The 27,990-nt window shown below is 39.0% G+C and overlaps 3 protein-coding genes across 4 annotated transcripts; 1 reads left to right on the forward strand and 2 right to left on the reverse strand.

Moving 5' to 3' along the window:
- The first annotated feature begins 119 nt into the window (after positions 1-119).
- Positions 120-14,091, forward strand: wasf3b (WASP family member 3b). Of its 2 annotated transcripts, XM_024280510.2 has the most exons (9): positions 120-651; positions 5,577-5,733; positions 7,703-7,837; positions 7,975-8,128; positions 8,606-8,723; positions 8,861-9,042; positions 9,102-9,374; positions 12,267-12,580; positions 13,307-13,464. In XM_024280510.2, exons 2-9 carry the CDS (start codon positions 5,601-5,603, stop codon positions 13,462-13,464), a joined length of 1,467 nt encoding a protein of 488 aa, XP_024136278.1. In that variant the 5' UTR covers positions 120-651; positions 5,577-5,600. The 2 variants fall into 2 exon arrangements, with proteins under 2 accessions (XP_024136278.1, XP_024136279.1); XM_024280511.1 differs by lacking the exon at positions 120-651 and having other exon boundaries at positions 5,601-5,733; positions 13,307-14,091.
- A 183-nt stretch (positions 14,092-14,274) lies between these two features.
- On the reverse strand, positions 14,275-20,664 carry gpr12 (G protein-coupled receptor 12). The gene is made up of 2 exons (XM_024280513.2): positions 20,156-20,664; positions 14,275-18,245 (listed from the first exon to the last, which is right to left on the reverse strand). Exon 2 carries the CDS (start codon positions 18,231-18,233, stop codon positions 17,205-17,207), a length of 1,029 nt encoding a protein of 342 aa, XP_024136281.1. The 5' UTR covers positions 18,234-18,245; positions 20,156-20,664; the 3' UTR covers positions 14,275-17,204.
- Positions 20,665-20,814: 150 nt separating this feature from the next.
- usp12a (ubiquitin specific peptidase 12a) lies at positions 20,815-27,644 on the reverse strand. The gene is made up of 9 exons (XM_024280512.2): positions 27,469-27,644; positions 24,726-24,806; positions 24,286-24,499; positions 23,928-24,163; positions 23,711-23,787; positions 23,002-23,085; positions 22,715-22,912; positions 21,734-21,812; positions 20,815-21,646 (listed from the first exon to the last, which is right to left on the reverse strand). Exons 1-9 carry the CDS (start codon positions 27,514-27,516, stop codon positions 21,545-21,547), a joined length of 1,119 nt encoding a protein of 372 aa, XP_024136280.1. The 5' UTR covers positions 27,517-27,644; the 3' UTR covers positions 20,815-21,544.
- Between the last annotated feature and the right edge of the window lie 346 nt (positions 27,645-27,990).

Genomic DNA, 27,990 nt, shown 5'->3' on the forward strand with positions numbered 1-27,990 from the left:
CAACTGCCAAGGAGAAATTACTGCTATGCTTATTATTTAAGATTGTTTTAGCCTCAACAAAATCATGAAAAAATAAAGGTCTTCTTGCGATTGTTTTTGCTTACACATCCACTATGAATCCGAGCGTCCTCTCTGCACCTCTTCCTGTAGGATGCTGGCCAAGCTATTTTTGTAATACAATACTCTTCCAACCCATGTGGCTGTTTTGATAACCCTTACATCTTCATATATTGTCTACCGGTGCCATAAATATTTTTCATTTATCTCGGTATTTATTTCAACAAAATCCATAAACATTTTTTTCAAAATAACTTAATTTCGAGCAATTTTCCTCTCTGCCAGGGTTTTTGGATAAAGAACACCAGGCCAGTAGACCCGCCCACTTCATTAGTAAAAGCGCTCCGGAGCTGGGAGCGTTCACTGTCAATCATTCTATTTCAAAGACCCTATTGGCTATCTTGCCTGCCACTCAAATGTACAATCATCAATTTGGAGATGTGATTTGCTGATAAGATAGTGGGCGTGTCCTCGTTCTTCAAGGATCTTCCCCAGAGTGGCGAGACTGACTGAGGGATACAGGATGGCAGAGCTAATAGGAGTATTTAACGGGACATGCGAACGGACGGATTTATTTTAACATTTCAAGTGCTGGTGAGAGTTTTAATACACTTTTTGTAAAACTGGTGTTGAAATAGTTTGTTATCGCTTTGACATTTATATTTATATGGACTAAACTGTAATTTATTTAAACTAAGTGGCCGACCAGTGGACATTAAGCTAGCTAAGCAAGTGGTCAGTTGAAGCGGACCCCCGGTTCAAGATAATACACGGTGTAGACATCGGGAAACAATGATATTACTTTCCCTCGAGGCTACTTTTAAGCTTTTAAACTATATAAATATAATTGGAAGCGGGTTGTTGTTTTTCCTGACACTTTAACTGCAAACTGGTGGTCACATTTTAGATCAAAAATGGCACAAAAAAAGTCGCGTGGACGGAGATAGATGAACAGATGTGGGTCAGCTCGTTGGTAACGGGAAGCGGCGGTGCGGAACAGTGATTGATCGTAGTTGCCATCAATTTACGGCTCTTGTGTGTGCGTTCATGCTCATATAAGCCTTGGGGTTAGGGAAAAGGGAGTGAACGGAGGCTGAAGCATCATAGCGGCAGCCACCCCTTAATGGCACTTTTACTGTTAGATCAGCACTTGTTCCTAATGTATTGCATGAAACACAACATTTTCTTTAGTTTTGTCTTCAGAAAAAGTTATACTTTATTAATTTGGTGAAAACAAGTTATAAAAATAATGCACCATAGCTTATTAAATAAAGTTTTTAGTCAAACTTATCTGTCTAAACAGAGAAAAATATAGAATATTTGTCATAATTAAAATCCCGTATTTCTTCTTTTGTAAGATTGTTCCCATTTATGCACTTTTTAGCCAAAATGTAAAACAATCCTGTGTTTTTTTAAAGAAATTTTCTGCAGCTCATTAGAAATTCACATCGTGTGGGTGTGTCCATGGCATGGAAGTTAGCCTCTGCTTATTTCCCATCAGCCCTTTAGTTCACACTTTCTCCCACTGGCTTGTCTACCTCACAAACCCAAGCTTGTTGTGAAGAAATGAAGACGTTCATGGATCTATTTACATCCGAATGGGAGCGGAGAAAGGGAGACTTTGGCCGCCCAAACCTTTGCTTTTATAAACCACATGTTTTCATCTGCTCTTAATCATCACAATTTGAATTAACAATTACTCAGAACATTACTTTTAGTCTTATTTTTTTTAAAATATATTTCCCCGGTCATTAGAAAAATGCTGCAAGAACATGTTAAAAACATCAAAAACATGATTTTCTGATTTTCATTGGAGTGGGTCTTTTTTGGTCCCACTATTATTATTTTTCAATCGATTATAAAAGCATTCCCAGTGTTATTTTAATTATGATTATGCTGTTTTTAGCCAAAATAAAAAACAAACAAACAAAAAAAAAATGTTGTTCCACCTTTGCATCAGAAGTTGATTAGAAATTTGCTTCTGAGTTGTGGGTGGGACTGTTGGTAAGGCTTCCCCTACTTCCCGTCATCCATCCATTTACACTCTCTACTGCTAGCTTAAAACTCTTCAAAACCAGAACCTAGCATTACTGGTACAAAAAAATGTGAATCAATATTGGATCTATTCAGCCTTTGAGCCAGATGCCAGCTCGGACGGGAAAAAAGGAAGACATAGGTGGATGAGAACGAAGGAGCTCGGGGCTTGTAGTTATAGTTCTTACATCACACCTACAACCTTTTTAAAATGTTTGCATCCTCTCCTGATTCATGATGATTTATATGATAATTATATACATTTTTAAGATTTAAAATTTATAAGATTTGTTTTCTTTATATGTCTTCCATCATGAGTAAAATACCACCAGAACAAGCCAAAAGCAAAAATTTAATCACCAAACCACAATCCATTTACCAAATTGTGTGATTTCATTATTCACTTACCTTGTTTTAAAATATTTATAAAAGCAATAATGTCTTGTGTTATTGTAATAACACAATCAGATTATCATCTTCATCATAGTAGTACGTTATCTTAAGAATAATAAGAAAAAATATATACATTTTAGTTTAGTATTCAATAAGGTTTTACCTATATATGTGTGTCATAACAGTGTTAGAGTAAGAATTTTTTTTTTTCCTCGTCATATCTAGGGCAGTACAACCTGATGTAATTTAGGTTACATTATTCATTACTTTAGACCAGGCAACATATTTTTTGATACAAGAAGCTGTACTCTGAGTATAAATTGATAATGACTCCTTCTTTCTTAATGGAGTTCCTACAACTAGTGGAGTCCTCCTTCATCGTGGTTGTGTAAAGAAGCTGTATTTTGGAGGAGTCACAGGGGAAGCGGGCAGACTCTGAATGTCACGTCTCTGAAGATCAAAGGTCTTTTTCCCTCTGAAGGGTCAGTTTATGTGCTCTTAATGAGACACAGTGGATGTTACCTGCTGTGTTAGTAAGTTGGTGCTATGTTTTAATTATGGAAACATCTAAAAGTGCAATCCTGAAGAGGAATTTGCTCAAATAAATGTGACAGTGAGAGACACTGTCTCTCCTCTTTTGGTGGAGGGATGAAGGAGGAGTGCTCACTTATGATGCTTTCAGTGAAGTAAAAAGGGGCCTAAAACAAGGTTGAGGAGGAAGAGGAGGAGGAGGAGGGGATGGATGCATGGGAGTGTTAGTGCTGTTGCCGTGTGAACGGAGCTCTATTGTCCCGGGAACCTTTCAGTTGCTTCCCCGAGGTCCCTGCTCATACCCTTCCCCCCACTTAAATCCCTCTCCTTCACACTCAAACACAAACGTATGCGTTATTATTTGACCCACAACCTTATCTTTTTGTGTGTTTTTTCCCACAAACCCAGTTTTTACTCACTGAATCTTATCTATCACATTCGGATCCCACTTGGACGCGTCTCAAACACCCTCTTTTGCCTCCACTTTCCTAAACGGAAAGGCCTTTGCCTCCTCCCGCTTGTCCCCCAGTAGCTCATTATTTCCCCTCATCAGTGTCATTGTCATGCAAGCCAGACCGTACCAGTAAAAACATGCAATCTTCTAATTTGTATCATCTATATTCTTTTCAGCAGAGAGGAGCAGTTTCCAAAATGTTTATAGATGAAAACAACTTACGCCAAATCAGTTCTTATCAGCTGGACTCCTCATCTTTTGTGACAATGTAATTACGCCCTTTCGGGGCAGATGAGGACTGTGCTGGTGGCATTGGGGCAGGATGAACACAAGTGTCTTGTGTCATTTGTGGGGCTATAATGATTCTATCTGTAATTACAGCTGCTTCCTGATGGGAACCATCAGTGATTCTGGTTACGTTGTGTGTTTTTATGTGAAAGATGTAATCTTACCTCTTTTATTTGTTTAATCTGATGAGATAAGGATTTACATAAAATTGGATTAGCGTTTAAAAGTGATTTAGTGACAGACTAGACCATGTACCTGTCTGCTATAATTAGGCCTCCGTTATGCCTCTTCAACCTGTTTTTCCACTATTTTTTCTTGACGTACTTGTACAAAAAACTGTTTGAGATTATTTTTTATGATTAAAATGATTTTATGTCCTCCAGCTTGCCTCTAGTGGGAATGCTTTATTGTTCTGTCCAAGTGTTGGAACAGGAAGGAGAGATGTGACACTGGGAGGACCAGGAAGCAGGAGGCAGACTCATACTTTAAAAACAGGAAGCAGCAATAGACACCGATAAGATGAGGAAATTTCCCTGCTTTCTGATTGTTTGTAGTCTCTCAAACTAAAAATGTTCTTAATATGAGAGACAGCCGAGTTCAGAGTTGCAGAGGATGTGGGCCCAACATTTTGGTTTCATTTTTTCCCTTGTTTTTAACATTCACCACAATCTCTTGTTGTGACAGTTTTCCAGCTGGACCTGTCACAAGCTGGCGTGGGATTAGCTGGCACGCTGTATCTTCCTATCTCTAATGCTTTAATCTCTCTGCTGGTTGCCAAAGTCTTCTGTCTTTGGCACACAGTTGGTCATCACTCTCAGTTCTCTGGGCAGCAGCTCTATTAAGCCTATTCTATTTTATTTATTTTATTTTAGCAGTTTCCTGTAAATATGGTTAAAGTCCCACTCCAACTATATTTTTTTCTGTTGTAAAATCGTTCCCAGTGGTCTTTTTATTATGAATATGCAGTTTTTGGCCCAAATAAAAAAAGGCTGTGTCATTTTATAAGACTGTTTCTGCAGTGCAGGAGGAGCTCATTAGAAAATTTCCTCCATGTGCTTTTTATCTTCTCCTGATCCATAACAATTTTAATAAAGAAACACTCAGAAATGCAGTTTAATCTTCAATTCTTTTATTTAAGTCATCAGTCATGGAAAAATGCTACAGGAACATGTTAAAAAATGAAAAAAAGCAGGTTTCATTGGTTTTTATAGAGGAAAAAACCTATCATGAAACATCTTTTACACTCACAGCAAAAATGATGACTCTACAAGGTTAACCGCTTTGACTGGGCAACGTCTGTCTCCATGTCTCCTACCACCTCTGTCATGTTAATGACTGCTTACAGTAGCTATTTAGCTGCCATCTTTTTTGCGTCCTTTCATTTTATGTCAGCAAGCTTTAACTTTATATAATACAATTATATTTTCAGACAGATAGGACCAGCAGTCATCTCGTCTCATAATTTAGTCTGAACGTTTAGGTTGCTTTAATATATGCCTTGTCTTTGCGTGTTTATTTATGTGGAGGTCACCTGTCTTCCTTCCACTATACTTTATCATTTAGACAGTTAAACATCCATCTTCTGTTGGTTTCACAATGCAGCAGCAAAATGACACCAACACCCCGACACAAGACACATTTGTCAAACGTCTTCAGGGACTTCCTGCGTCGACTTGTCCTGACAAATGCACCACAGCATTAATCGTGAAAGTAATTAACAATTAAATCGATGCTTTGCTCTTCAACACTTCAGTAAATTAGGATCCCGTGCAGCATAATTTGTGTCTCATGCAGTTTTTCTCTTGCACTTCCTTTGCAGTTTGTGTCGGAGTGAGGCCTCGCCATGCCTCTGGTTAAGAGGAACATCGAGCCGCGTCACCTCTGTCGAGGGCAGCTGCCCGAGGGCATCGGCAGCGAGCTGGAGTGTGTGATGAACAACACACTGTCTGCCATCATCCGCCAGCTCAGCAGCCTCAGTAAGATACAAACCCATGTAAATAAACATTTCAGTAAACAAACTACTACTGACAGCCTTAAACTGGGGAAGAAAATAACACACATCTGTTTTGGGAATACCGCAAAAAAAACTGGTGCATCCTAAGTATGTGATCCCTTTGAGATTTATGTGGCGCTTCCTGTTGTGTGTGTTTCTTCTTTGTAGTGGGACAAGATCACATGCTTTCATCATTAATCCTAAACCTGTGATTGATTTAGTTGTTGTCATGGTTACGGGGTTAGCGGGGTCACGGGGATGGAATCAGGCTTACAAAAGCCTGACACTGGAACATAGAGCGATGAAATGTAATCTTTTTAGACAGCCTTGTAAAAAAAAACAAAAAATGAAGTTATCTGTTGGGCTGTAGACATGTGACTGTGCAGTTGTGCTCTGTGTTTGTGTGAGCGCTCTGTTGTGCATCTGTGTCAAAGCTGTTTGTCTGCAGATCTATCGATTGCTACGCTCACTGCAGATGTATCAAAGAGTTATTACAGCTCCAAGGGCGTTGATCTTCCCGTCTGTGCCCTTCACACCCCATATAGATCCTGTTATCACCCATTCATCTTAATCTGAACCCTATTTTTTGCTATTAAATTAATACGTTAAAAGTTTATGGTGAACTTGTGTGTCGTACATCAAAACCAGTCCCTTTTTCCGTGTGGCATTTCACTTCCACTGGTCTTTTATTGTGTCAAGTTCCTACAGTGGGAGTGGGCATTTCGACAACAGCTGTGTGTGTTAAATATAAATGCTCAAGCCGACTTGACAGAGAATATCTACAGACTGTGCGTGTGTATGTGCATGTGTTTAGACCATAAGAGGCCTCAAGGGACGCCAGAGCCTATGGTCTCAGAGTGCCGGATCTGGGATTCTTCCTTCCTCCAAGTGTTCTTTCTTTCTGCAGCCCATCCTGTCAACAGGAGGCAACGGGGGCTCTGTTTTCCACTCTATCCACTCAGCAGCAATACTGGTTTTAATGTGATATCCAGTCCATTTTACAACACAATTTCCAGTATTTTAATATTTTTTCATCTTTATCTGTTGTGCATAATAATTTTTTAAAATTCAAAGTTAACTTCCTCTCTGCACAGAGCCAAGAAATGACTACCTTTGTCTGCAAAGATTGTGTAAAAGATTTATCATTGTTATGAGGTCAGACGTTGCTGCCTTGCCTAAAATCATGAATATGTGAGCAAATCAAGAACTTAAAGACCCACTCCAGTGAAAATTGTGTTTTTTAATATGATCTTTTAGAATTTTTTAGTAATGGAGATTATGGAGGACATATATGTATAGAATTTATGCTCAAAATTGTATTTCTGAGTATTTCTTTATTTGTGACGTAGAAAATATGCTGGGTAACTGGGAGGGGAATGAGGAGGCGGGGTTACTCTATGTGAATTTCCCGGCCACTGCTGAAACTGTCCTAGAAAACAACATCTTTAAAAAAAAAAATTTAATAATCATGATCAAACAAACACTATTAATACTTTTAAATAGCTCAAAAAATGATCGGGGTGGAACTTAAAGCATAGCGTGATTGTTGAAAATCGTGCATTAATCCATAAGAAAATCTGATTAAAAATGAGGAGTGTAGTTTAGGTTTCCCAAAAAATATTTTTTTAAAACCAAAACTCCAAGAATTCCTATAGTAAAAGCTGATTATTTCAAAAGTAAAAGCAGATATATTTTGTGTTTTTGCTCAAATCATTTAGGCACACATTTCTTTTTTTGTTTTTTGGTAAATTATTCATCCAAAAAGTTACCTCATGAAGTTGTGTTACTATTTCCATCACAGATCTTTAGAGTTCGGTTTCACATTGTGCCATACTATCACTTTATTGATTGGGCTCATCTCCCTGTGGGGATTATTTGACCCCAGATAGAGAATAAAAGTCTTCTGAATTCCTCTGCATTTTTTCCACCTCTTTATTTTATCTCCTCATCAGGTAAACATGCAGAGGACATATTTGGTGAGCTCTTTAATGAAGCCAACACCTTTTATCTCCGAGCTAACTCCCTGCAGGACCGCATCGACAGGCTGGCTGTCAAAGTCACACAGCTGGACTCGACTGTGGAGGAAGGTAGGTCAGGCTGTCGAAGGCACATTATGCCATGATTAGTTATTGACGAACCGTCAATTGCTCTTTTATTTTTCTGCCCATTTAGCACCTCCAGATTTTCCCTATAATTTATCAACTGTTTTTCTTTGTTCTTGTAGTTTCTTTGCAAGACATCAACATGAGAAAGGCCTTTAAGAGCTCCACCACGCAAGACCAGCAGGTGGTGTCCAAGAGCAGTGTCCCCAATCCGGTCAAAGAGATGTACAACCTGAGCGACAAGCCTCCTCCTCTCACAATCCTCACACCTTATAGGTTGGTGTTGTCTTTGTGTGCACACTCACTAAAGAAATTTTCAACTCAATTTCTGCAGTTTGTAATAAATTTAGAGTCAATAATTTAGCAGATTTATTATATTGATATCGTGGAAGGAATGACAAAACATAAAAAGTTATGAAGAATGACAGATAAAGTATTTTTTGTCCAAAATAATTAGAAAACTCTTTTTGTTATCAAACTGAAGTACTTTAATGGTTTCATAGAGTTTTTTTACAAACCTACATCTACTTTAAAAGTTTTTTTTGTGATGGTTTTGCATTAATTGTGCCATTAAAAAGCAAAATGCTCCAGAAATATTTAATTTAGTCTCCAGTTTACAGTGGTCCATGATTTATCAGGTGAGTTTGGTTATAAAAATAACCCTGTATTTCATATTTAATATGAAAAAGCCAAGTTATTTTTTTTACTTTAAACAGAAATGATTAAATGGATAAACGTTATTTGTTTCTGCAGGGATGACCAAAAGGAAGCTCTTAAGTTCTACACAGACCCCTCCTACTTCTTTGACCTGTGGAAGGAGAAGATGCTACAAGACACTGAAGACAAGAGGAAAGAGAAGAGGAAGCAGAAGGTAAAGTACCACCCACTTTTTCATTTTGGTTGTTTATGAAAATCAAGTGTAGTCAGCTCTACATCAATGAGCTTCTTAATTTTCAATTTTAAGCATTTGTTTCATACATTAAAAGATCTCCTTTGTTTTTGTTGCAGGAGCAGAGGCGCTGTGTGGACGGAACACTGCAGAGGGAGGTTAAGAAGGTTCGCAAAGCGCGGAATCGTCGGCAGGAGTGGAACATGATGGCTCTGGACAAGGAGCTGAGGCCGGACCACCGGCACACCATTCACAGAGACAGAGGGACATCCTCTGAGGGCTCGATGTCACCTGAGAACAGGTACCTGAACACACTTTTTTTAAAAAGTTCTTTTTAATCAAAAATGTTCCCGTTTTCAGGGGTCTCGGTGCAGATCATCATCACTACCCCAACAGCATGAACCATGCTGGCCACGCCCACACTTACTCCGGTCCTCCCCCAAGTGTCCTTGCTGCCCAAATGGCTGGACACGCCGCTCGTGGCGTTGGGGAACATGACAGCCGGGGCAGAACAATGATGGCCTATCAGGGTGGAACTCTGGGACGCTCTCACATCCACCAAGTCCCACTGCCGCCACCACCAGCTGAAGCGATGAACGGCGGATCCATGTCACTTCCACCCATGGAATACAGGTAATTGATATAATATGATATAATATAATATAATATAATATAATATAATATAATATAATATAATATAATATAATATATAAAATAGTATAGTATAGTATAGTATAGTATAGTATAGTATAGTATAGTATAGTATAGTATAGTATAGTATAGTATAATACAATACAATATAATATAATATATAATATAATATAATATAATCATTCATACATTATATATACAATAATAATACATATTATATTACATTACGTTACGTTATATTCCATTATATTTTATTCTATTGCATCACATTGCGTTACATTACATTAATGTATTAAAATTAATCGTTATCTTTTTCTTTAGACTTTTTTGTGAAGCCCTTTTCAGTTGTGCATTTTTTCAGCTCCTTATTAAATATAGTTTCATTGTTTTGGTCTGCATATTTGGATAGAAAAGTTCCTGGTGGCTATTGAGGCTCTAATTATTTAAATTTGGTTATTCAGTCGTGTCCTATTTTTATGGTGGATATTCTTTGTATTATTCCTAGAAGTTTGTAGAGCTCAGCTTTAAATGAGAATTATAAAGCCTTTAGATTGGCAATATCCTGACACTTGATTACTTTTGGTTGCAGGAACAATAAATTTGTTTGATCATTTATTTATTCATTTGGGTAACAGATGTAATATAGTTTTTATTATTTCCTCAGACTCTTTACGTAATAAGAGTCATCAGCAGGAGACGACTGATTCATTTTCAAGCATTTGTTGCAAAACATTTTGAAACTTTGGTTTGTAATTACTTACTATGCGCTTTTCTGCTTATTTTCTTGTCCACAGAAACGACTAAACAATTTAGAGAGTAATTAATAATTCATCTGTTTTTATTTCATGGATGTCATTATTTTACCAAATGATTGATTATAAAGTTCCTGTCATAAAGAATAAAAGCAGGTAATCAAGCACCGATATCATTAATTATTAACTACTGTTAATTAATGTGAAACTATGAGAGGTTATCCTCCCTAGTCCATTTTTTATTATAATCTATTTTGTCGCTATATTAAAACACATAACCAGTAGGTTTATATTAGCTTAAGTTAAACAAACTAGTGTTTACATTTCCACAAATGAAATTTGTTCTATTCATAAAATTTCCTCCATGATGTTGCAGAATTTTTCTATACATGATCTCAGCGTGGGGTAGACATTTTTTTCTTTTTTTTAATCTATTTCAACTGAATTGCATACATTTGTATTGTCCACTGTCATTAAATATTTTCAACAATATAGTATTTTAACATTTTATCTAGAAATATTTCAATCCCAATCCTGAATTTGTGATCCACTAGCATGAAATTGATACAAGTTCCTGAAACTGCTATATAAGTAATAATAAAATTATGATTAATGTTGCTTAAATTCTTCTTAATGTTCTTGGAATTGGTTTAAAAACTCTTAATATTTGTTCATTCCTGTATTCGTTTCCTCAGTATAATAGGTACAGTTTCTTTGACAGAGTTGATATCCAGGTCTAGATCACAAATCCATGTCCACTGAGCTTTAATTCATGTTTTCAAACATGTATTTTTCATGTTGATTGATCATCAATCAATATCCTGGGACATGTACTGCAAAAAGTTGCGGCATCCATCCACTCAACCAATATGGATTTGTCATACCCAATCACCACTTTTCCATGGGTGTCTCTTTCGGCTAAATGGAACAATCAAAGATCGTTATTATAGTCCGACGATAGAAAATTGTCTCTTATATTTTTGTAATTGCTGCACATACCTGATGATTAGCAATCAATACCTTTCAGTTTGTTTTTTTTAGAAGATATTTGTCTTACAACAGAGTATTAGGGCCTCCATAAAAAATATGAAGAAAAATCATAATTTTAATTAAATAAAATTGTAAAATTATGAGAAAAAAAGTCAAAATTTTACCAGAATAAACTCATAAAATAATGAATAAAAACGACAATATTTTACATAATAAAGTTATTATTTCATAAATTATAAGTTAAGAATTTACAAGATTAGTCATAAATTTATGTTTACTAAGTAAAAATACTTGTAATATGTTGACTATTTTCTAAAACTTTTACAACTTTATTCTCATATAATCCTTTTTTTGTAATGGTGTCCCTAATAAATTGTTGTACTTTATGTCTATTTTGATGTTTTTGTTGTTGTTTTTGTTAAATAAAGGAGTTTGTTCCTTTTTTCTTTTTTTTTTACCTCGTTTCAACTCACCACTCTGTTCTCCAGGTAGACGAGTTGCTTTTTTTCTCTCCTCATTCAAGGTGTGAAGCGTTTTCACCTCTTTGAACAGTTCCAGTTGGACCTTCTGACCCTTCATGATAGCAGGGACTTTTCTCAACAGGAAGCAGAGATTTTTTTATGTCCTCAACTTTAGCATCAGTTGTAGCTCTCTTCTGGACCATTTATGTTGACCATTTATTTTGCATTTCTAATTAAAAAAAATTCTGGGCTTAAAAAAAGGGCTTCAACTTGTAAATACTGTAATGTCACTTTATGTCTTTTACTTACAATTTGACTTGTAAACCATATAAAGCAAGTCACTTTTTAGCCACGAAACTATAAAAAACAGCTTCTTAAAGCAGGATAACTTTTCAACAGTATTTAAATCTGAATCCTTGATTACTAATTTAATAAATGTGTTTTTTTTGTCAGTTTTGGTTTGGGAAAATACTCCTCATCTTTTGAATCTGGGTAATGCTGCCACCTACTGATTTTTCTAGCATCCCTACTGTAACAGAAAACTTTTTTAAATGCTCGATTTTTAACTGAACTCTTGACAGAGAAGAGATTGCTTTGTTCATTTTAATGACTATAGCAGTTGCCATGTTTGTTGAACTCCGTTTCTCTTTTTCCTGTCTTTGTTCTAACAGTATGGATGGTTACGCCAACACCGGCCCTCCTCCTCCTCCCTCCGCTCCCCTCATCCCTTCTGCCCAGACAGCCTTTGCCTTACCACCTGGAGGTCCCATGCCTCCTGGGACGATGGTTACTGTTGCCGGCTACGCTCCGCCCCCACCACCTGTATCTGGGGCCCAGGCAGCTCCACCCCCTCCTGGTCCTCCACCACCTCCCATTCCAGCTGGTGCCTCCCACTCCACAACCCACAAGATGTCCTCTGTGACAGTCTCTGAGAACACTGCTGTCAACGATGCCCGCAGTGATCTGCTGGCCGCTATACGCATGGGTAAGAGCTGCAGTCTCACTGCCAACATGAAAGAGATTCATCCAACATTTGTAAAGGAGGTTTTAAAATCATGTGAAGAAGATAATACTTTTAACATTTGACTAGGACTAAAAAAATAGTTTAGTCACATCACCTCTCTGCCCAACAAAGGACATTCTAGAAAACTAATAAATAATAAAGAGCCACATGTCAGACTCCAGAGACCTCGGTGAGCATGAATAAGTATGACCTCTGAAGGCTTTCCAGGAGATTCTTTCTATGAATGAGCAGGTCAGTCCAGCTGATTTTATTTAAATAAACATTAAAGACCCACTCTGATGAAAATGTGTTTTAAACATGTATTTTTCTGGTGATGGAGGACACATATTAAGAAAATTAAGCTTAAAGTTTCTTTATTCAAATCGTGAATCAGGAGCAGATGAAAAAATGTCATTTGAGATTGTGTTTGGGATGCAAAAAATACAGGATGCTCCCTGACCTGCTCCATTCTGATGGCTCCTCTTGTAGACGACTAGATCCGTGCATCTTTGTTTCCCTCCTTTGAGCTACATCAGGATAAAATCAGTCCAGCCGAATAGTTCTGATACTGATCGCCATTTTTGTTGCACTGTTAACGTTACGTTGAGATAAAGCATTAATTAATATATATTTTTAATTAAGCGTTGTGTCTCAGACTACAAGCTACAAACCCTGCAAAGTTTCCAGTTAGCGTTCTTGTTTCCTCAGGTATCCAGCTAAAGAAGGTGCAGGAGCAGCAGGAGCAGCAGGCCAAGAGGGAGCCGGTCGGAAACGACGTGGCCACCATCCTGTCGCGACGCATCGCTGTGGAATACTCCGACTCAGAGGACGACTCCGAGTTAGAGGAGAACGATTGGTCGGATTAACACGCGCACTAATGAAGTAGGGTAACCATGGACACACTCAGTAGGACGTGCTGTCAATCAACCTCACTCTCACCTGGAGGGAATCTCACCGTCACATTCAGGAGCTTTTGCATAAAACACACAGTGAAGGTTTAAATAAGCTGAATTATCCAAAACATGAATAAAACTATGTACATATTCAGTAATACTGACCACTATGTGAACTATTTTACACTCAAGTTATACTCAGAAGCCTTGTGAATACACCTCAGTGGATGTTTTCCTCCTCTAATAACACTAGCGACACCGCGTAAAACTGCTCATCGTATTGTCAGAGCTCAAGAGTGTTAGAAATATTAGAAACTTTCCTCTGGAGCCAGCTAATGTACTTTTTTTTATATTGAAATGTCTGACTATTCCATAGAGCTTAAGACAAATTTTTATTTTGTAGGTGTAACTGGAAGGGTCGTTCGGGCGTAGGTGGGGTCAGACAGGTGGAGGTAGAAGGATGCAAAAAAGCAAGATATCTTACCGATTAGAAATATAACTGAGCCACCTGCGATTGGGAGGTGTCGGAAAGGAGGTGTTGTGTATACGATGTGTAACCTCTCAATCACAGAGAAATAAAACCATGAATGAAGGATTGTGGCTCGGCTGCGTGTGTCTTTTTTTGTTCCACTCTCATCAGAGGCGACACATACCTGACTCCAGTTTCCATAGTAACAGTAACAGCTATGAAGAGAGTTACCAAGGAAACAGAAGAGAGCAGAAAGGAGGGCAGTAAGCCACGGCGGATAATGGAAAGAAAAAAAAAAAAAGTCAAGCCAGGAGTTTTATGCACAGCACATCTTTGTTTTTAATACAAAATTAACAAGATTTCTCAGTTGAGTGAGCTAACCAAAGCAATAAAAAGTACAACTAACACTTTGGAAAAATAGACAACACGTTCACAGAAATGTATGTACAATATATCCGTTAAATTAGTGCAGGTTGATTATCATTTATACGTTTCATTTTGCAGATACTTTAAATTTTTTTGTGCCATTGTCATCCAAAGAATAAAGTGCATTTCACATTGAAGTCTACGCGTATGTCTACAATAGATGCTGTAACTGTGGTGCCACCATATCTCCATCCCAAACACACACACAGACACGCGCGCACACATTCACAGGCCCTGTAGTGCTTTATTATTTAGCTCTAAAATCAGTAATCAGGAAGTCACTTTAACCATTCTCCGCTAGTTTGTCCTGAAAAAAAAGCTGTCTATGCCAGAAACTGATTAACGAGTGTGTTTGCTGATCAATAATACATCCAACATCACTGTTCCTTCACCTTTCTGAGAAACAAAGCCCTTTTTTTAAAACTAAAAAACCTGCTCCGCAGCAAAACAATAGCTGTACAAAATCTCTTTCACCGTTTCAGGGAATGCTGTGACGGAAAAAGAAACGTTTGACTTTACAAACGAGTGAAATCTACCAGAACACTGTCTTGCTTTTCCAAAGAACTCGTCAGAAATTGACCAGCTTCAGTAGCACCATGCGGGTTCGTGTTAGGTCCTCATCGGCATGCCGTATTTACAAAAAAAAAAAAAAAAAAGTGGATTAGACAAATACTACATTCAGAAAAAGGCTTCACAGCGCAGTAATAGAACAGGTCTGACCAGACTAAAGTGGAAAAAAATAGAAATTTTCAATAATAAAATAGAGTTTTCTCCAAATGCAAAGTAAAAACAGTTTTAGATGTGCCCGTCTGACCTTTTGGTGCTCAACAAATAACTGTTCAGTCCGACACAGTGCACATTTTCACAAACGCAGACTACATTTCCATGCTTCGAAATGCTCTTTTTTTTCTTTCCCCTTCAGACCTGAAATGAAATAAATAAGATAAAGATTTGCCTGCGTGATCTGAGGCCAGAAAGACGTTCGATGGGGGGAAAGAAAGAAGAAGCATTGTATTTGGAAGTAGCTGTTTTTAGCTCATAGAATTATCAAAAAGTCACTTCACGGACATCTGCCTTGATCTCGATTTAGAAAAAAGAACATAGCATTAGAGATACGGAAAAAGAAACAGCAGGACTTGGATCAAAGATCGTTGAGAGACTCTTTCACTTTGGCTTGAAGTGCTGGCTGGACTGCCCATCTCCCTCCAGAAAGCAAACAATCAGATGAGACAACTTCTCTTGAAATTTACAGGAAGACTTATCCTTTCAGATCAACAGAGCTGGAAAACGCAACGAAAAGGAGACAAAAGTGTTATGCACACACCGAACACATGCACAAACCCAGAGGCCATGCAGCTCATACCGGATGCACAAAAATCACGGTTCACACACTGTTATTGGAGGTTACGACACCCAGGATGGTTCAAACACTCGCTAAAGGCAGAAGCAGCGGGTGGAAAACTGTTTACGAATTGATGCAACACAAGATCAAAGTCAAATTCTCTTGGATTTTATGAGAGATGCTCCCGCCGTTTACTGAAGCATTACCCACCGAGCCCGTCCTCAACAACACACCTGAGCAGCCTTTAAGGCAGCTCAATCGGCAGCTCAATCGGCAGATAGAAATCAAAGTGGGACGTGGGGGTGTTATTGCTGTCTGAGTATTGCTTCACATAAAAAAAATAACTACCATTCATTGGCGAGTTATTGCTGACATGATCTGAGAGCGGGTTTGGATAACTGAAAGCAGCCGGGACTTCAAATTTCACAGTACAGTCCACGTTAAAAAAAGAAATATGCAACATGGAGGTTATAGCTGCAGCTCTTATAATGCAGCACATGTAAGGTACACTGTGGTCATTTGTACTAAAACTACGCTTTTTAAGGTCATGACAACATCAGGAAAGCATGGCACATTGCCTGCAGTGGTGGATGTGACCTACCACACCGAACTGAGGGAGCAACCGAAGGGTTTTTTTGTGCTGCTCGCATGCAAATGAGCAAAAATGAATCGGATGTCTTTGATTAAAGCAAAGAACTGCAGACGAAAAAAGATGAGTGTCAAACTGAGACAGTAAACGCTACTTCCTCGCTTAAATGGAAGAGGTGTACTTGGGGATTACATAATCAAACAGGCCTATATTTGGTTTGATGCCTCTGTACTAATAAAAAATGCAGGAGGGTTTTAACGGGGCGGGTCTGCCTGGCCTTGAGCCTCCTGAACTGTAACGCTTTGACACGCAAATCTGAACTGGAAAACAAGACAGATAGATAGGAAATGGAAGAGGCGAGAGAAAAAAAAAAAAAGGGAGCGCCTTGATTTCTTCCCCGGCGTCTGTTGAACGCAGATCAGAGAGCATGGGGGCTATTTTTAGCTCCCCGCGGCTGTTTAGCTTTCGGTGCACGTTCAGGGTGCAGCAGCAGAACGCCGGGATGCTGCTCCAGACTGAGAAAACACCTGCCCTGCGCAACACGGGTGTGTTATTTTGTGTGTTTTTGCACACAAACTAATAACTTCTCCATCTCGATGGGGAGAAAGATACACTGCTGGTAAGTATCTTTTGGGGTTATTCACCCTTTGCAAAAATGAGAATGGGCGTGGCACAATAGGAACAGAAGGGGGCAGGATGCAGCTGACTTAATGGCCCTTAAGTGGGAAGACAGTGAGATTTCTTGCCCTGTGGTCAGTGAAACAAGAAAAAACCCATCCATCCTTCTGGGCTTCAACAGCCCACTCCAACTCCTGCCCTCTGACACCCAACAGGTATAGGAGCAGATCGGACCCTCTTTTCTGTTTTTCTTCTCCTGTCTCGTGATGTCAGACGTCACTCGGTGTCCGTGCACGCTGGGCCACACTTGTAGGCACGCAGCCGCAGCACACCAGCCACAGTGCCTTCTGGATCTCCTGGTTCCGGAAAGCGTAGATGACCGGATTGATGACAGAGTTGTAGGTAGCAGGCACCAGGGTGGCGTAGGTGTAGAGAGGAGGGTAGGTGTAGTCGGCGATGAGGGAGTAGACGGTGAAGGGCATCCAGCATGCAGCGAAGGTACCGAGGATGATGGCCAGCGTGGACACGCCCTTTCGCGTTGTGACGTAGTGGGGCGAGGCGGCCAGGAAGTGGTGCTGGAGAGCGATCTGGTGCGCGTGGCGCATTACAATCTTGCAGATCTGGACATAAAGTTGCAGCATGAGGCCAAAAAGCAGCAGGAAGGAGACGGACAGCACGGCGATGTTATTCTTAGTCAGCGGTCGCACGACGCTGCAGGTGGCTTCCTCTGCCAGACAGTTGACCCCTGTGACCGGCAGCAGGCCAAGACACAGCGAGAGGCCCCACAGCAGCACCAGCATGGTGTAGGTGAAAGCTGCAGTCCGCTCCGAGTTGTAGGTGAGGGCATAGTACAGTGACAGATAGCGGTCGATGGTAATAGCCAGCAAGCTGAAGACAGAAGCAGAGAAAGAGGCCACCACCAAGCCCACCGTCAACAACTGGGCTGAGTCAGAGCGAAGTAGGTAGGCACAGGTGAAGTGGAGCACCAAGCCCAGACCGGCCAGCAGGTCAGCCAGAGCCAGGCTGCCGATCAGCAGGAACATGGGGGCCCTGAGTGCCGGGTTCTGCCAGATCACAAGCACCACCAGCGCGTTCTCGCAGGCTATCAGGGTCCCTGATGAGCAGAGCACAATGTCCCAGGGGTTGACCAGCAGTGGCAGCTGGCTGGGCGGCAGGGACTCCTCCGGGGGAAACGTCCCCAAGCTGGTGCTGTTGTCTAGGGTTCCCCCGCCTCCACTGGCCCACGCTGTGGACTCCGGGCTCAGCCAGCTTGGGGTGACCGCTGGCTCCTCGCTCATTGTGCCCCCCGTCTGAAATGAAAGTCACAGGTATTACCATATAAGTAGGGGATGTATTGATGAATCGATTTATATTCCTACGATCCAGATTGATCTGTCTGAGACAAATTGTTAATTAACCTCTACCAGGGGTCTGCATGCAACCTGCGACTCCAGATCCACATGTGGGTCTTTTATCTCTCCATGGTTTCTCTCCTTGGCCAAACATAAAATAAGTCAGGGAGACTGCTGACCCAGACATGTTGACCATCGAAGTCAGCAGCTCCCTTCTAAGGGCTGCCTAACCAAAACTACCTAAAGAAAACAAATAAACAAAGCCTGAAAACTAAGACTACCAAGATCTAACTCCAAACTAAAATAACAAAACCCAGCAATGTAAGATGGCTGAGGACAAAGAGAGGAAAAAGAACAAAAAAATGCTTTGTTTTTAAAAATAAGGATTACTTATTTAGCATTTATAAATTGATGGCTAAGGTGCACATAGATGATAAACTATGTACATTTTTACATCCCTGTTGAATTGAAGACGTCTTGTTTGCTCAACGCTACCTCCAAAATGCACAGATTTTATATGCAAAGCAAAACTTTGGTTAAAAAGTTTGATCTTTTACGAGTTAAAAGCACACATTATCTTGTGCTGTACAACACTGGTTTAAAAAAAAAATCACATTTTGAGAGATACAAGGTTCTTTTTATATTTTTGCTTTTGTTTGTGCCAAAAAATTGGCATAATTCATATTTATTATTAAAAAATACAGAAGGTCATGAATGCAAATCCAAATTCAAGTAAGACTATGCAGCTCCTTACGTTTTGATCAGTAAAAATTGAGCCCAAATGGCTCTTTCACTATTAAAGGTTTCTGACTCCTGACCTATACCATCGTAAAATCGTTTAAAAATTAAATAAATGTATTATATTGATAATGGAAGATACCATTTGGATTGAGGTGCGATAGATTTATTTGACTATAATGTAAAAACGACCAAATGACAACAAAGGGGACATCACACATGTAACACATGTAACCATCTTTACTTTGAATATTGCAGACGTGTGACCATACAGTATGGTAGAGTGTTCTAATGATGTTCGTTTTGTAATAATTTTGTGTGGAAAAACAGTGAACTTGCACACATATTTAATTTACACTTGATTATCAATAAATACAAGGAATCTGGAAAACTTCACCTGCACTGTTCAGTACCAGGTATTTATGACTGAGTCACACTGGTTGAATTTTAGGCTATGGGTCGGTTTTAGGTCAGGGAATCGGATTGATAAAAATGAACCAATATTGACATATGATCGTTAAGATGAACTGTAACTAAAGAAAAATACAAAAAGTGACATATTTTTTGCAAATTTTCTTTTTTTTTCAGTCAAAATCACCTTTATGACATTCATAGACCCTGTTATCCCACAGCACAACCAACTAAAGGATTCCTGCATAAAGTACTTTATGTCCTGGGTTATGAGAGCACACGAGGCAGGAGCATGCTCCGCTCAGGGTTCTGCAACTTTAACAAAAATTCAAGACTTGATTATTTAACACTCAAAACAACAAATATAACTCAAGTATAACATATTTTTCTCCAAAGGCTTTGAGTTTTTAGGGGGGCATTGAACCTAGACACTGTTAGAGCAAAGAGGCCTTCAAGAATGCATGCAAAAGGGCTCTAAATGAATGTAAATTAAATTAGAAGAACTGCTTTGCAGCAACTTTCAGGGCAGGACGGCAGCCTGGTTGCCCATGGTGATGGGGATAATTGCCGCTCCTTACAGAAGATACCGCACCCGTCATGGAAACATCTCTCCCAGCATGCATATATCACCCCGCCGGCCATACCCCCCACCCCCCATCCCTACAGCTACCATTATAAGCAACAAAGCAGCATGTTTCCAGAGGATGCTCGCGCCTTACCTTGACGCGGTGAGACGCTCCCCCTCCCCCCAGTCTAGATGGAGGCGCAGCAGCCTCGCGCTCTCTTCATGTCGGGGACGATGCGGCGCAGCTCGGTTATGAGACCGGTAACGGACTGCGGTGGTGGTGCTGTGAGGAGGAGCGGCGAGAAGAGCAGCGAGGAGGAACGGGAGGCGCGCGGGGAAAGGAGGGGGTGATGATGATGAAGGAGGAGTCCCAGAAGAGCCAGACTGCCGGAGATTGGTTGAAACCTCTTCATGTCTGGTGCTCTTCCAAGGACAGATTTGGTTGAATTTCCTGATGTTTGCGCTCAAAAACACATTTGATTTACCTTTTAAGTTATTTTGGGATCATCGGAACATTTTATAGTTTTCTACTCAAGTTTCAGGTTGAACCTTCCTCCTGATTTCTATTCTGGTTGTCTGAGCTATTAACAGCAACCCTGATGTGTCCTTCTGTCCTTCATGGAGGAGGTTTCTTTATCTCCTCTCCTTAATCTTTAATTTATAACCCAACAGGCACGTGAGCGTTTTTGATAAAAAAAATTAAATAAATAAAAAATGTTGCAATACCATTTAGCGCCACAAGATGGAGACCGAGAGCCCCCTATGAGTCATCACTACACCTGTGGGACTCAAAAAGCACATAACCCCCCCATCTCTCTTACCGACTTTATTTCTTTTTCTTTAAAACAGAAAATGATCGCTTCACAACAGGCTTTTTCAAGCAAACCCTCACATTAAGCTTGCCAACACCTACAAAACGGTATCAAAAGTGCACCATAGTGTTAATACGTCTTTTCTAGGTCTGACATTTCCCAATAATATCTTCTTGTAATATTTATACAAATACCATTCTGTACACTGTAGAAATACACAGTCGAGTGCTTCTTATATAAGCACCCACCTTCCCATGCATCCTCCTTTACATCCATGATCAAAAAAAAATCTCCATTCCAGTTTATAATATGGGAAATGAAGGGCCAGTTTTACATTATATGATTTAAATACCCATTCATCCCACACCCGAGGCAAAAACTAGAGGACTACTCATACAACCAACGTCTGTACAACCCTCACTCTTTTTTTCAAAAACAATCTTGACACAGTTTTATTCATAATCGTCTCATAGTCCGAGCGGCGGCGGCGGCGGTAGCAGCAGCAGCAGCGGCGGAGGATGAGAGAAGAGGAAGGACATGAAGGCCAGCAGGGTCGGCTGGTATGTGACGGGGAACGTCCACGGCTGGGCTGCAGAGCAGATATGAGTTACAGCTGTGCAGGCAGGTATGACACCATGCAGGCGGCTGTGATGTGGTTTGCAGTCTGCGTCTCCCCTCAAAAAAACAGGAGGGAAATATTTCCCGTTTTATGAAAGACTCGGGTCTGCGTTTTAATCTCTGGATTGGTAAAAGAGGATGTAGCCTGACTCCGAGTTCTTGGAGATTTCAGAAGTGAGTCCGTAGAATTCTTCTATGGCTTGCGCATCTATTTTCTACAAAGAGCAGAACAGAAAGGAGAATTTAAAAGAGTATTTTTTTAATGAAATAAAATATACTTGGATGGAAATGAGCTGACTCACCTCAACAATATCATCATCGAACAGCAACCAAAAGTCGTGACTTTTTACAATGGCAATGTAATGACCCCTGTTTGGACCACTAAAAGGAAATAAAATATTATTATTCAAAGTCATAGTCAGGTGTCACGCAGGGACAACTATAGGATCAAACCAGCTTGAAGTGAATGCATTCAGATTGCAATTTGGAGAAAAAAAAGGTCAATAAACAAAAAACATATTTGAAACTTAAAAGAAACATCGAAAACTTGAAAAATAAAATTTGGAAGAAGAAAAAACAATATATTGAAAACTTGAAAAACAAAGTGGTAAAGCTGAATATATATATATATTACATAAAAAGTCGAATATTTGAAATATAAAAGTGTAAATTTTTCGAGATTTTACATGATGATTGCGTATGGCAAGCGAAAGGAGTCAATAATCACGCGCCACTGTTTGGCATCATTCCCAACAAAGCCGAACGTTGTTTTTTTTGCAATATTCAACCGAATACATTCGATGTCTACGTCTCTTCCGCTCCAAAACAGCATCTGTTGTTGACCCCGCCTGTGTCATCCCTCCTCTAATGTGAATAAATAAATAAATTCAAAGTTTTAAAGATATTATTCTTCACATTTTCAATAATTTCCTTCAAGTTTAAAAATGTTTTCTAATTTTCTTTTGTTTTATCTTTAAATGTACAACCCGGTTCTTCATCCACTTTAAGGTGATCCTGATTCGAGCCCATAGACAACACCTCGCATGAGATCAAAGCAACATACCGGTAGTTTAAAGAACATAAATGTGCTGGTTCTTGTATGAATAACAGTCGTTCTCAACAACTGTGTTACTTAAATGTACATAATTGTCATATAATCATCAGTATGGACCCACAGCGGTAGTTAGGCTGCCAAAAATTAAATAGTTAAAATTATTAGTTTCCATTTCTGGGGTTCCTATAGTGATGATTTGGCATTGTTGCCCGTTTCTCCTCATGCATACCTCCCACAATGCACTACAACTGCGACCAGATCGTAAAGCCTCTCAGGATTGGTGGCGTCTCCAGAAGTGTTGAAGAGGCGGAGCTCCAGGGGGAAGACAACGCGATAGGACAGTTTGGTGTAGCGCTGCAGCTGCTCCATGTACTTAAAGCGCTTTAGATGCAGAGCCAGGATCATTGGCAGCTTTTTTACACGCATCCTAAGAACAAAACGACACAAGAAGGAGTTAGCACCTGGCCTTAATCACAACGTATGTGCTAGAAACTAATAGAATCTTGAACCACCGACCTCTTGTGCGCCTCCTGCTTGCTTCTACATTCTTCACAGTAGTATTTGTACTCACTGCAGAGCGTCTCTGTGTTACTGAAACCCCTGGGAGAAAAAGGAAAAAGGTTAATATATGCTAGAAAATGTTATGTAAAGCAAGATAATTTATAAAGCTCTAATTATCTAAAACTAACCAACTTTCTCATAGCATCTATGAATATTATTTAGCTGTAATAGACATATTAGCAAAGTTTGGGACTCAGCATTACACTTTGAGGTTTGGATAACTGCACAGGTCCTTTTTTGCTGCGGCAGTAAATATTATCACTGCAGGCTGGGTGGATTGATTTTTTTTTTTGCAGAGCCAACATGATAAAAGGTAAAAAATGGTTGCCAACACCCACATCATTTTTCACTTGATGGCCTTACAAACTTTCACCAGGGACAGCTGGCTTTAATGGATCTACAGCTTCCACAGTTCATCACAGCTGAGCTGAACGCTTCTCAACACAAGGCTGAGATATCAGCTGCAGCTATCAAGAAACATCTACAACTGCTTTAACCTGAAAAAAAATCATGAGAACTGCTCGATTCCTTTTGATTTGAGGTCCGTTTGCATTTTAACTAAGAAATATTGAAATTTAAAGAAACTGGAGTTAAAAAATGTGATTTTGATTTAAAAAAAAAAGAAAAAATTCTGATATGACATAAAGAAACAAAGTTTCCTTACCTGAGACAGTGAGTGATGGAGGTATTCTGTTCTACATCCACAGAAAGATCCAGAAAATCCTCATCCTTGCTGCTTATCTGAGAAAAAGAAGAGAAACTTGAAATAAATTAAACCAATTATCTTAAAACAGCCTATTAGTATGTTTTTTTATCTTTAGCAAACAAGATTTACAAAAAGCTGTTAAAGGTCCAAACATGAAATATATAATGTATCTCACTGTTTCACAGGTGAGGCAGCGGGTTTCATTGGTCAGAGTGCCTTGGAAGATCTCATGGACCCAGGTGGGTGCAGGTGTAGCATTGCTGTTGTTATTTTGGGAGTCCAATGTACCATTGGCGAGGCGGCCATTGGTCTTCTCCTGCTTCCTTTCCTCTTGAAGCAGGTCAGCAATAGTGTTGAGCAGATAATTCAGGAACTCGTGGGCATCCTGCTGCATGTAGTTGTCAAACAGCTCTGAAATTTTAATAGAGTTTCAAGTAAATATTATTTGTAATCCACAAGCTGGAGACATCAAAAATACTTATTTATCTGTTCTAGTGAGGAATATCTTCTTTTTTTATAAGTTCTCCACTCACCATTTTCCTTGCGTAGCCGTGTGATGAACTTCTTGGGTGGTATGACACCCACTTTCCTCTTCTGGTTGGCAATACTGTGGAACAGGTCAGCGAGGCAAGTGAGCAGGTTCTCCTTCCGTCGAGGCTGACTGCGGTAAGCCAGGATCTTCTCCCGGAACGGCCGGCAGAAGTAAAGGGCCTGCAGCACCGAGTTGCAGTAGCAGGTGTTCCCAAACTAAAAACACAAAAAGATCATAACAATCAGTCAAAATAATATGTCGATTAGCCAAACTTATGACTAGGATTTCCAAACAAACAGTAAATGTTAAAAATCTCATACGATAAAATAAAGTTTACGTGATTTCATAAAAAAAAAAATGAGACGAGTGCTAATAAATAAGCTGCTGAGCAATTAATACAAACACAGTAACCTAAGAGTATCATTTTAATTAGTCACTTACATTGACCAGACCAAAGTAGTGCTCGTTGACCGGAAACTGCTCAGATCCAATCTCTTTCTCCAGAGCAGAGGCATTGGCGCCCTACACAAAAACATCATACAAGTAAGCACCAATATCACTGTACCGTTGTTAAAAAAACAGAAACACATAATAAACAAATTTATATGCAAACATGATTTTAAAGATTACATTTACATTTTAGTTGACAAGCTGATGTTTCAAAGCCCCAAACCATTTATTTCCAATATTATTATTACATACAGATGTTTTTTTTTATTTCACAAACCAGCATCTAATCTTGTTACAAAGAGTTATTTAATTGAAACTTATTTTAGACTGTGTTCAGGTGAAACTATCAGCCTGAGCTATGAAAATAAATCAATATTTTGAAGCCATTTTATAACTTGGTAACATTTAATAAGCAACAATGTTATGGGTTAAACTAAAGGTAGGATTACGTCTCTTCTAAGGGGGTGGAAACACTAAAACTAAGCTCAACTTTGAAGTAAATATAAGGGTTAAAGTCCCACTCAAACAATATATTTTTCCCCATTCTTTTAATTATGATTATGCAGGTTTTGGGACTGTTGATGTGGAAGTAACCACACAATGATATCCCATGATCCCTTTGTTTACACTCTTCCCGTTAGCTTACACCCCCTCACAACTCCAAGCTAACACTAGCGTAGCAAAAATAAAGAAATACAATTATGAGAAATATCGGAGCTTTATAGTTCAGATGAGGAAAATTAAGAAGTTAATGTATCTAATTGTTTGCAAGTGGATGAATCAGAACTGGAGCGCAGCATGGACACTTTGACCCATCCATCGCGGTTGCATCAAAAAACTGAACTTGGAATAAAGGAATACTCAGAATTGCAGTTTTAATCTTAAATTATTTTATATATGCCCTCCAGTCCATCATAAGAAAAATGTTATGCTAAAAACACAATTTTCATTGGAGTGGGTCTTTAAAGGGTTTGGTGTTGTGTTGCTCCACAATCTTGATTTGCTTTCACAAACAAAATAGACTAGTTAAAAGAAACATAGCTTTGTGCATCAATCAGGTGTATCTGATTGATGAAAGTACCTATTTTAAATTAAAGTGATCAGTCTGCACCATAACTTGTTTACAAAAAAACAACAAAGCCAAAACAACATGTAGGTAGAGGTACACAAACCTAACAATTTATTTTTAATCAATTCCTTTTATTTAATATATTTATTCCTGGACTATGAAAATTATATTAAGAGTATTACCAGAAGTATTTTACTCATCTTCCTTCACACTAATATATTTTAAGTTCAATGCCATTCATAATCCATAGGGTTTAATATGTCACTCCATCATTTTTGTCTACAACAACTTCTAATATTCTAAGAAGGCCTTCCAGAAATTTAAGAGTGAGTTTTTGTTGTGAGGTCAGACACTGGTATTGGATGAAAAATCTGCTTCAGAGTCTTTACTTTGTTTCATCGTAAAGTTTAAGGTGAGGTATCTGTGCACAACATTTATGAAACGCCAAATACTTCGTGTTTTAGTACCCAGTCAGACTGGAACAGCAAAAGTCTATCCCAAAACTGTTTCCACAAAGTTGAGATCATGAAAATGTATTCACAATTCCTTCCACTACAACAAAGGATCCAAGCCTGGTTTCCGAAAAACAAACCCAATCTTTCCTCCAACAAAATTCAACTTCATTCAGTCAGACAAACATCAAACCCAAACACATCCATCTGATTGCCAGATGGAGAGGCTGGATTTTTACTCCAAAGAACACATCTTAAATGCTTCAAGGTCTGGTGATGTCATGCTTTATAATGAATCAGCCCTTTGGTGCAGAAATTTCCACGTCATGTACCACATGATCTGCTGACCTGTACCCCACAAAAACTGTCAGAAGCTTAGTGGTTATATTGATGTCACTCCAACGTTGGTATGATTCCACTGTCTTGTTGTTGGTGGAATCCTAACACAACCACACACTGGAATTCACTGAGCTCCATTCTTTCACAGCTGTTTGTGTAAACAGTCTCCATTCCTGAATACAATTTCTTTTTTTAGTACATGTGTTAACATAAAACGGTACCTACAAATATGCCACAATTTAGGTGTGTAATAAACAACAGTATAACAGTCTGTTCGAATAGGGTGCTTGTATTTCAACTTCTGAGGGAAGAAGCACTTCTAAAGATGTAATCCGCAAACTGAGGCTGAAGCAGCTTCACAACTGCGCAGCTAATAATCAATGTCGTCATTAACATTACAAAAACTGTTATTTGATAGTTGTTGACGCTACAGCATCACTACAATGTTCAAAGCTTCCCTCAAAACCCACTCCGGACGTGTTTTTATCGGAAGTTGTCCTTAATCCAGCTGCTGGGAAGCTGAAACACTGCTTAGCTTCACATTAGCAAGCTAGCTACGAACCTCTACAGCAGGTGCACATTCACTACTTCTAAATAGGGTGTGAAAATGTTAGAACAGATAATGAAACAGTAACTTTAAGTAAACTATTAACATAAATATAAACATTCAATGGTTTGCTGCAAGCGTAGAGGCTTAGGAGGAGGAGGGTGGCTGCTCGATTAGCTTCAGAGTCCTCCTGGCTAGCACGGGAATCCGATTTTTAATGCTTTCATTTAAAATTCCGAGATTTAAACCGCAAATAACAGAGTAGTCTCAGTTTCTACGTCGCAAAAACATCCTAATAATAACAGGATAAAACTGCTGTGCACTTACCATGGTACAAAAAGAGGCAAATTTGGAAACTGTCATTAGGATTTCCATTCGGCTAGCGCCATCTTCCACAACACCGCCGCGCGCTGACAAGACTGCTGGAGAGGACGAAATTTTGCTGAGCTCGCGAAGGACGGAACTGGACGCGAGAGCATTCACCGCACCTTACTTCCGGTTTCGCTTCTGCTGACAGTCAACCCTTTTACGAGCCCTACAAGTCATATGTGTGAATGAGTAATAGAGCTATTTTAAAAATATATTTAACATATGTAATATAATAGCTTTATTAAATAATTTATTGTGTTCAACATGTAGTCTATGTTTTGCAAACAGTATTTTTGGTCAGAGCATCTCAATTTCGTGTGTTATTAGAAAGTACATTTATGGTCATTATTTCTATTTATATAATAATAATAATAATAATAATAATAATAATAATTATTATTATTATTATTATTATTATTATTATTATTATTATTATTATTATTATTATTATTTCTACTTCTATGATTATTGTTGTTATTG

This window comes from Oryzias melastigma, linkage group LG20, assembly GCF_002922805.2.
Source record: "Oryzias melastigma strain HK-1 linkage group LG20, ASM292280v2, whole genome shotgun sequence".
Lineage (NCBI taxonomy): Eukaryota > Metazoa > Chordata > Actinopteri > Beloniformes > Adrianichthyidae > Oryzias > Oryzias melastigma.

Excerpts from the sequence above, each read along its gene's own strand:
- wasf3b (XM_024280510.2), top strand. The coding sequence starts at position 5,601 with ATGCCTCTGGTTAAGAGGAACATCGAGCCGCGTCACCTCTGTCGAGGG. Across the intron at positions 7,838-7,974 it reads GGACTCGACTGTGGAGGAAG|TTTCTTTGCAAGACATCAAC; the intron begins GTAGGTCAGGCT and ends TTGTTCTTGTAG. Across the intron at positions 8,724-8,860 it reads AAGAGAAGAGGAAGCAGAAG|GAGCAGAGGCGCTGTGTGGA; the intron begins GTAAAGTACCAC and ends TTTTTGTTGCAG.
- gpr12 (XM_024280513.2), bottom strand. The coding sequence starts at position 18,233 with ATGAGCGAGGAGCCAGCGGTCACCCCAAGCTGGCTGAGCCCGGAGTCC.
- usp12a (XM_024280512.2), bottom strand. The coding sequence starts at position 27,516 with ATGGAAATCCTAATGACAGTTTCCAAATTTGCCTCTTTTTGTACCATG. Across the intron at positions 23,086-23,710 it reads TCCATCACTCACTGTCTCAG|GGGTTTCAGTAACACAGAGA; the intron begins GTAAGGAAACTT and ends TTTTTCTCCCAG. Across the intron at positions 21,647-21,733 it reads TCGATGATGATATTGTTGAG|AAAATAGATGCGCAAGCCAT; the intron begins GTGAGTCAGCTC and ends TGCTCTTTGTAG.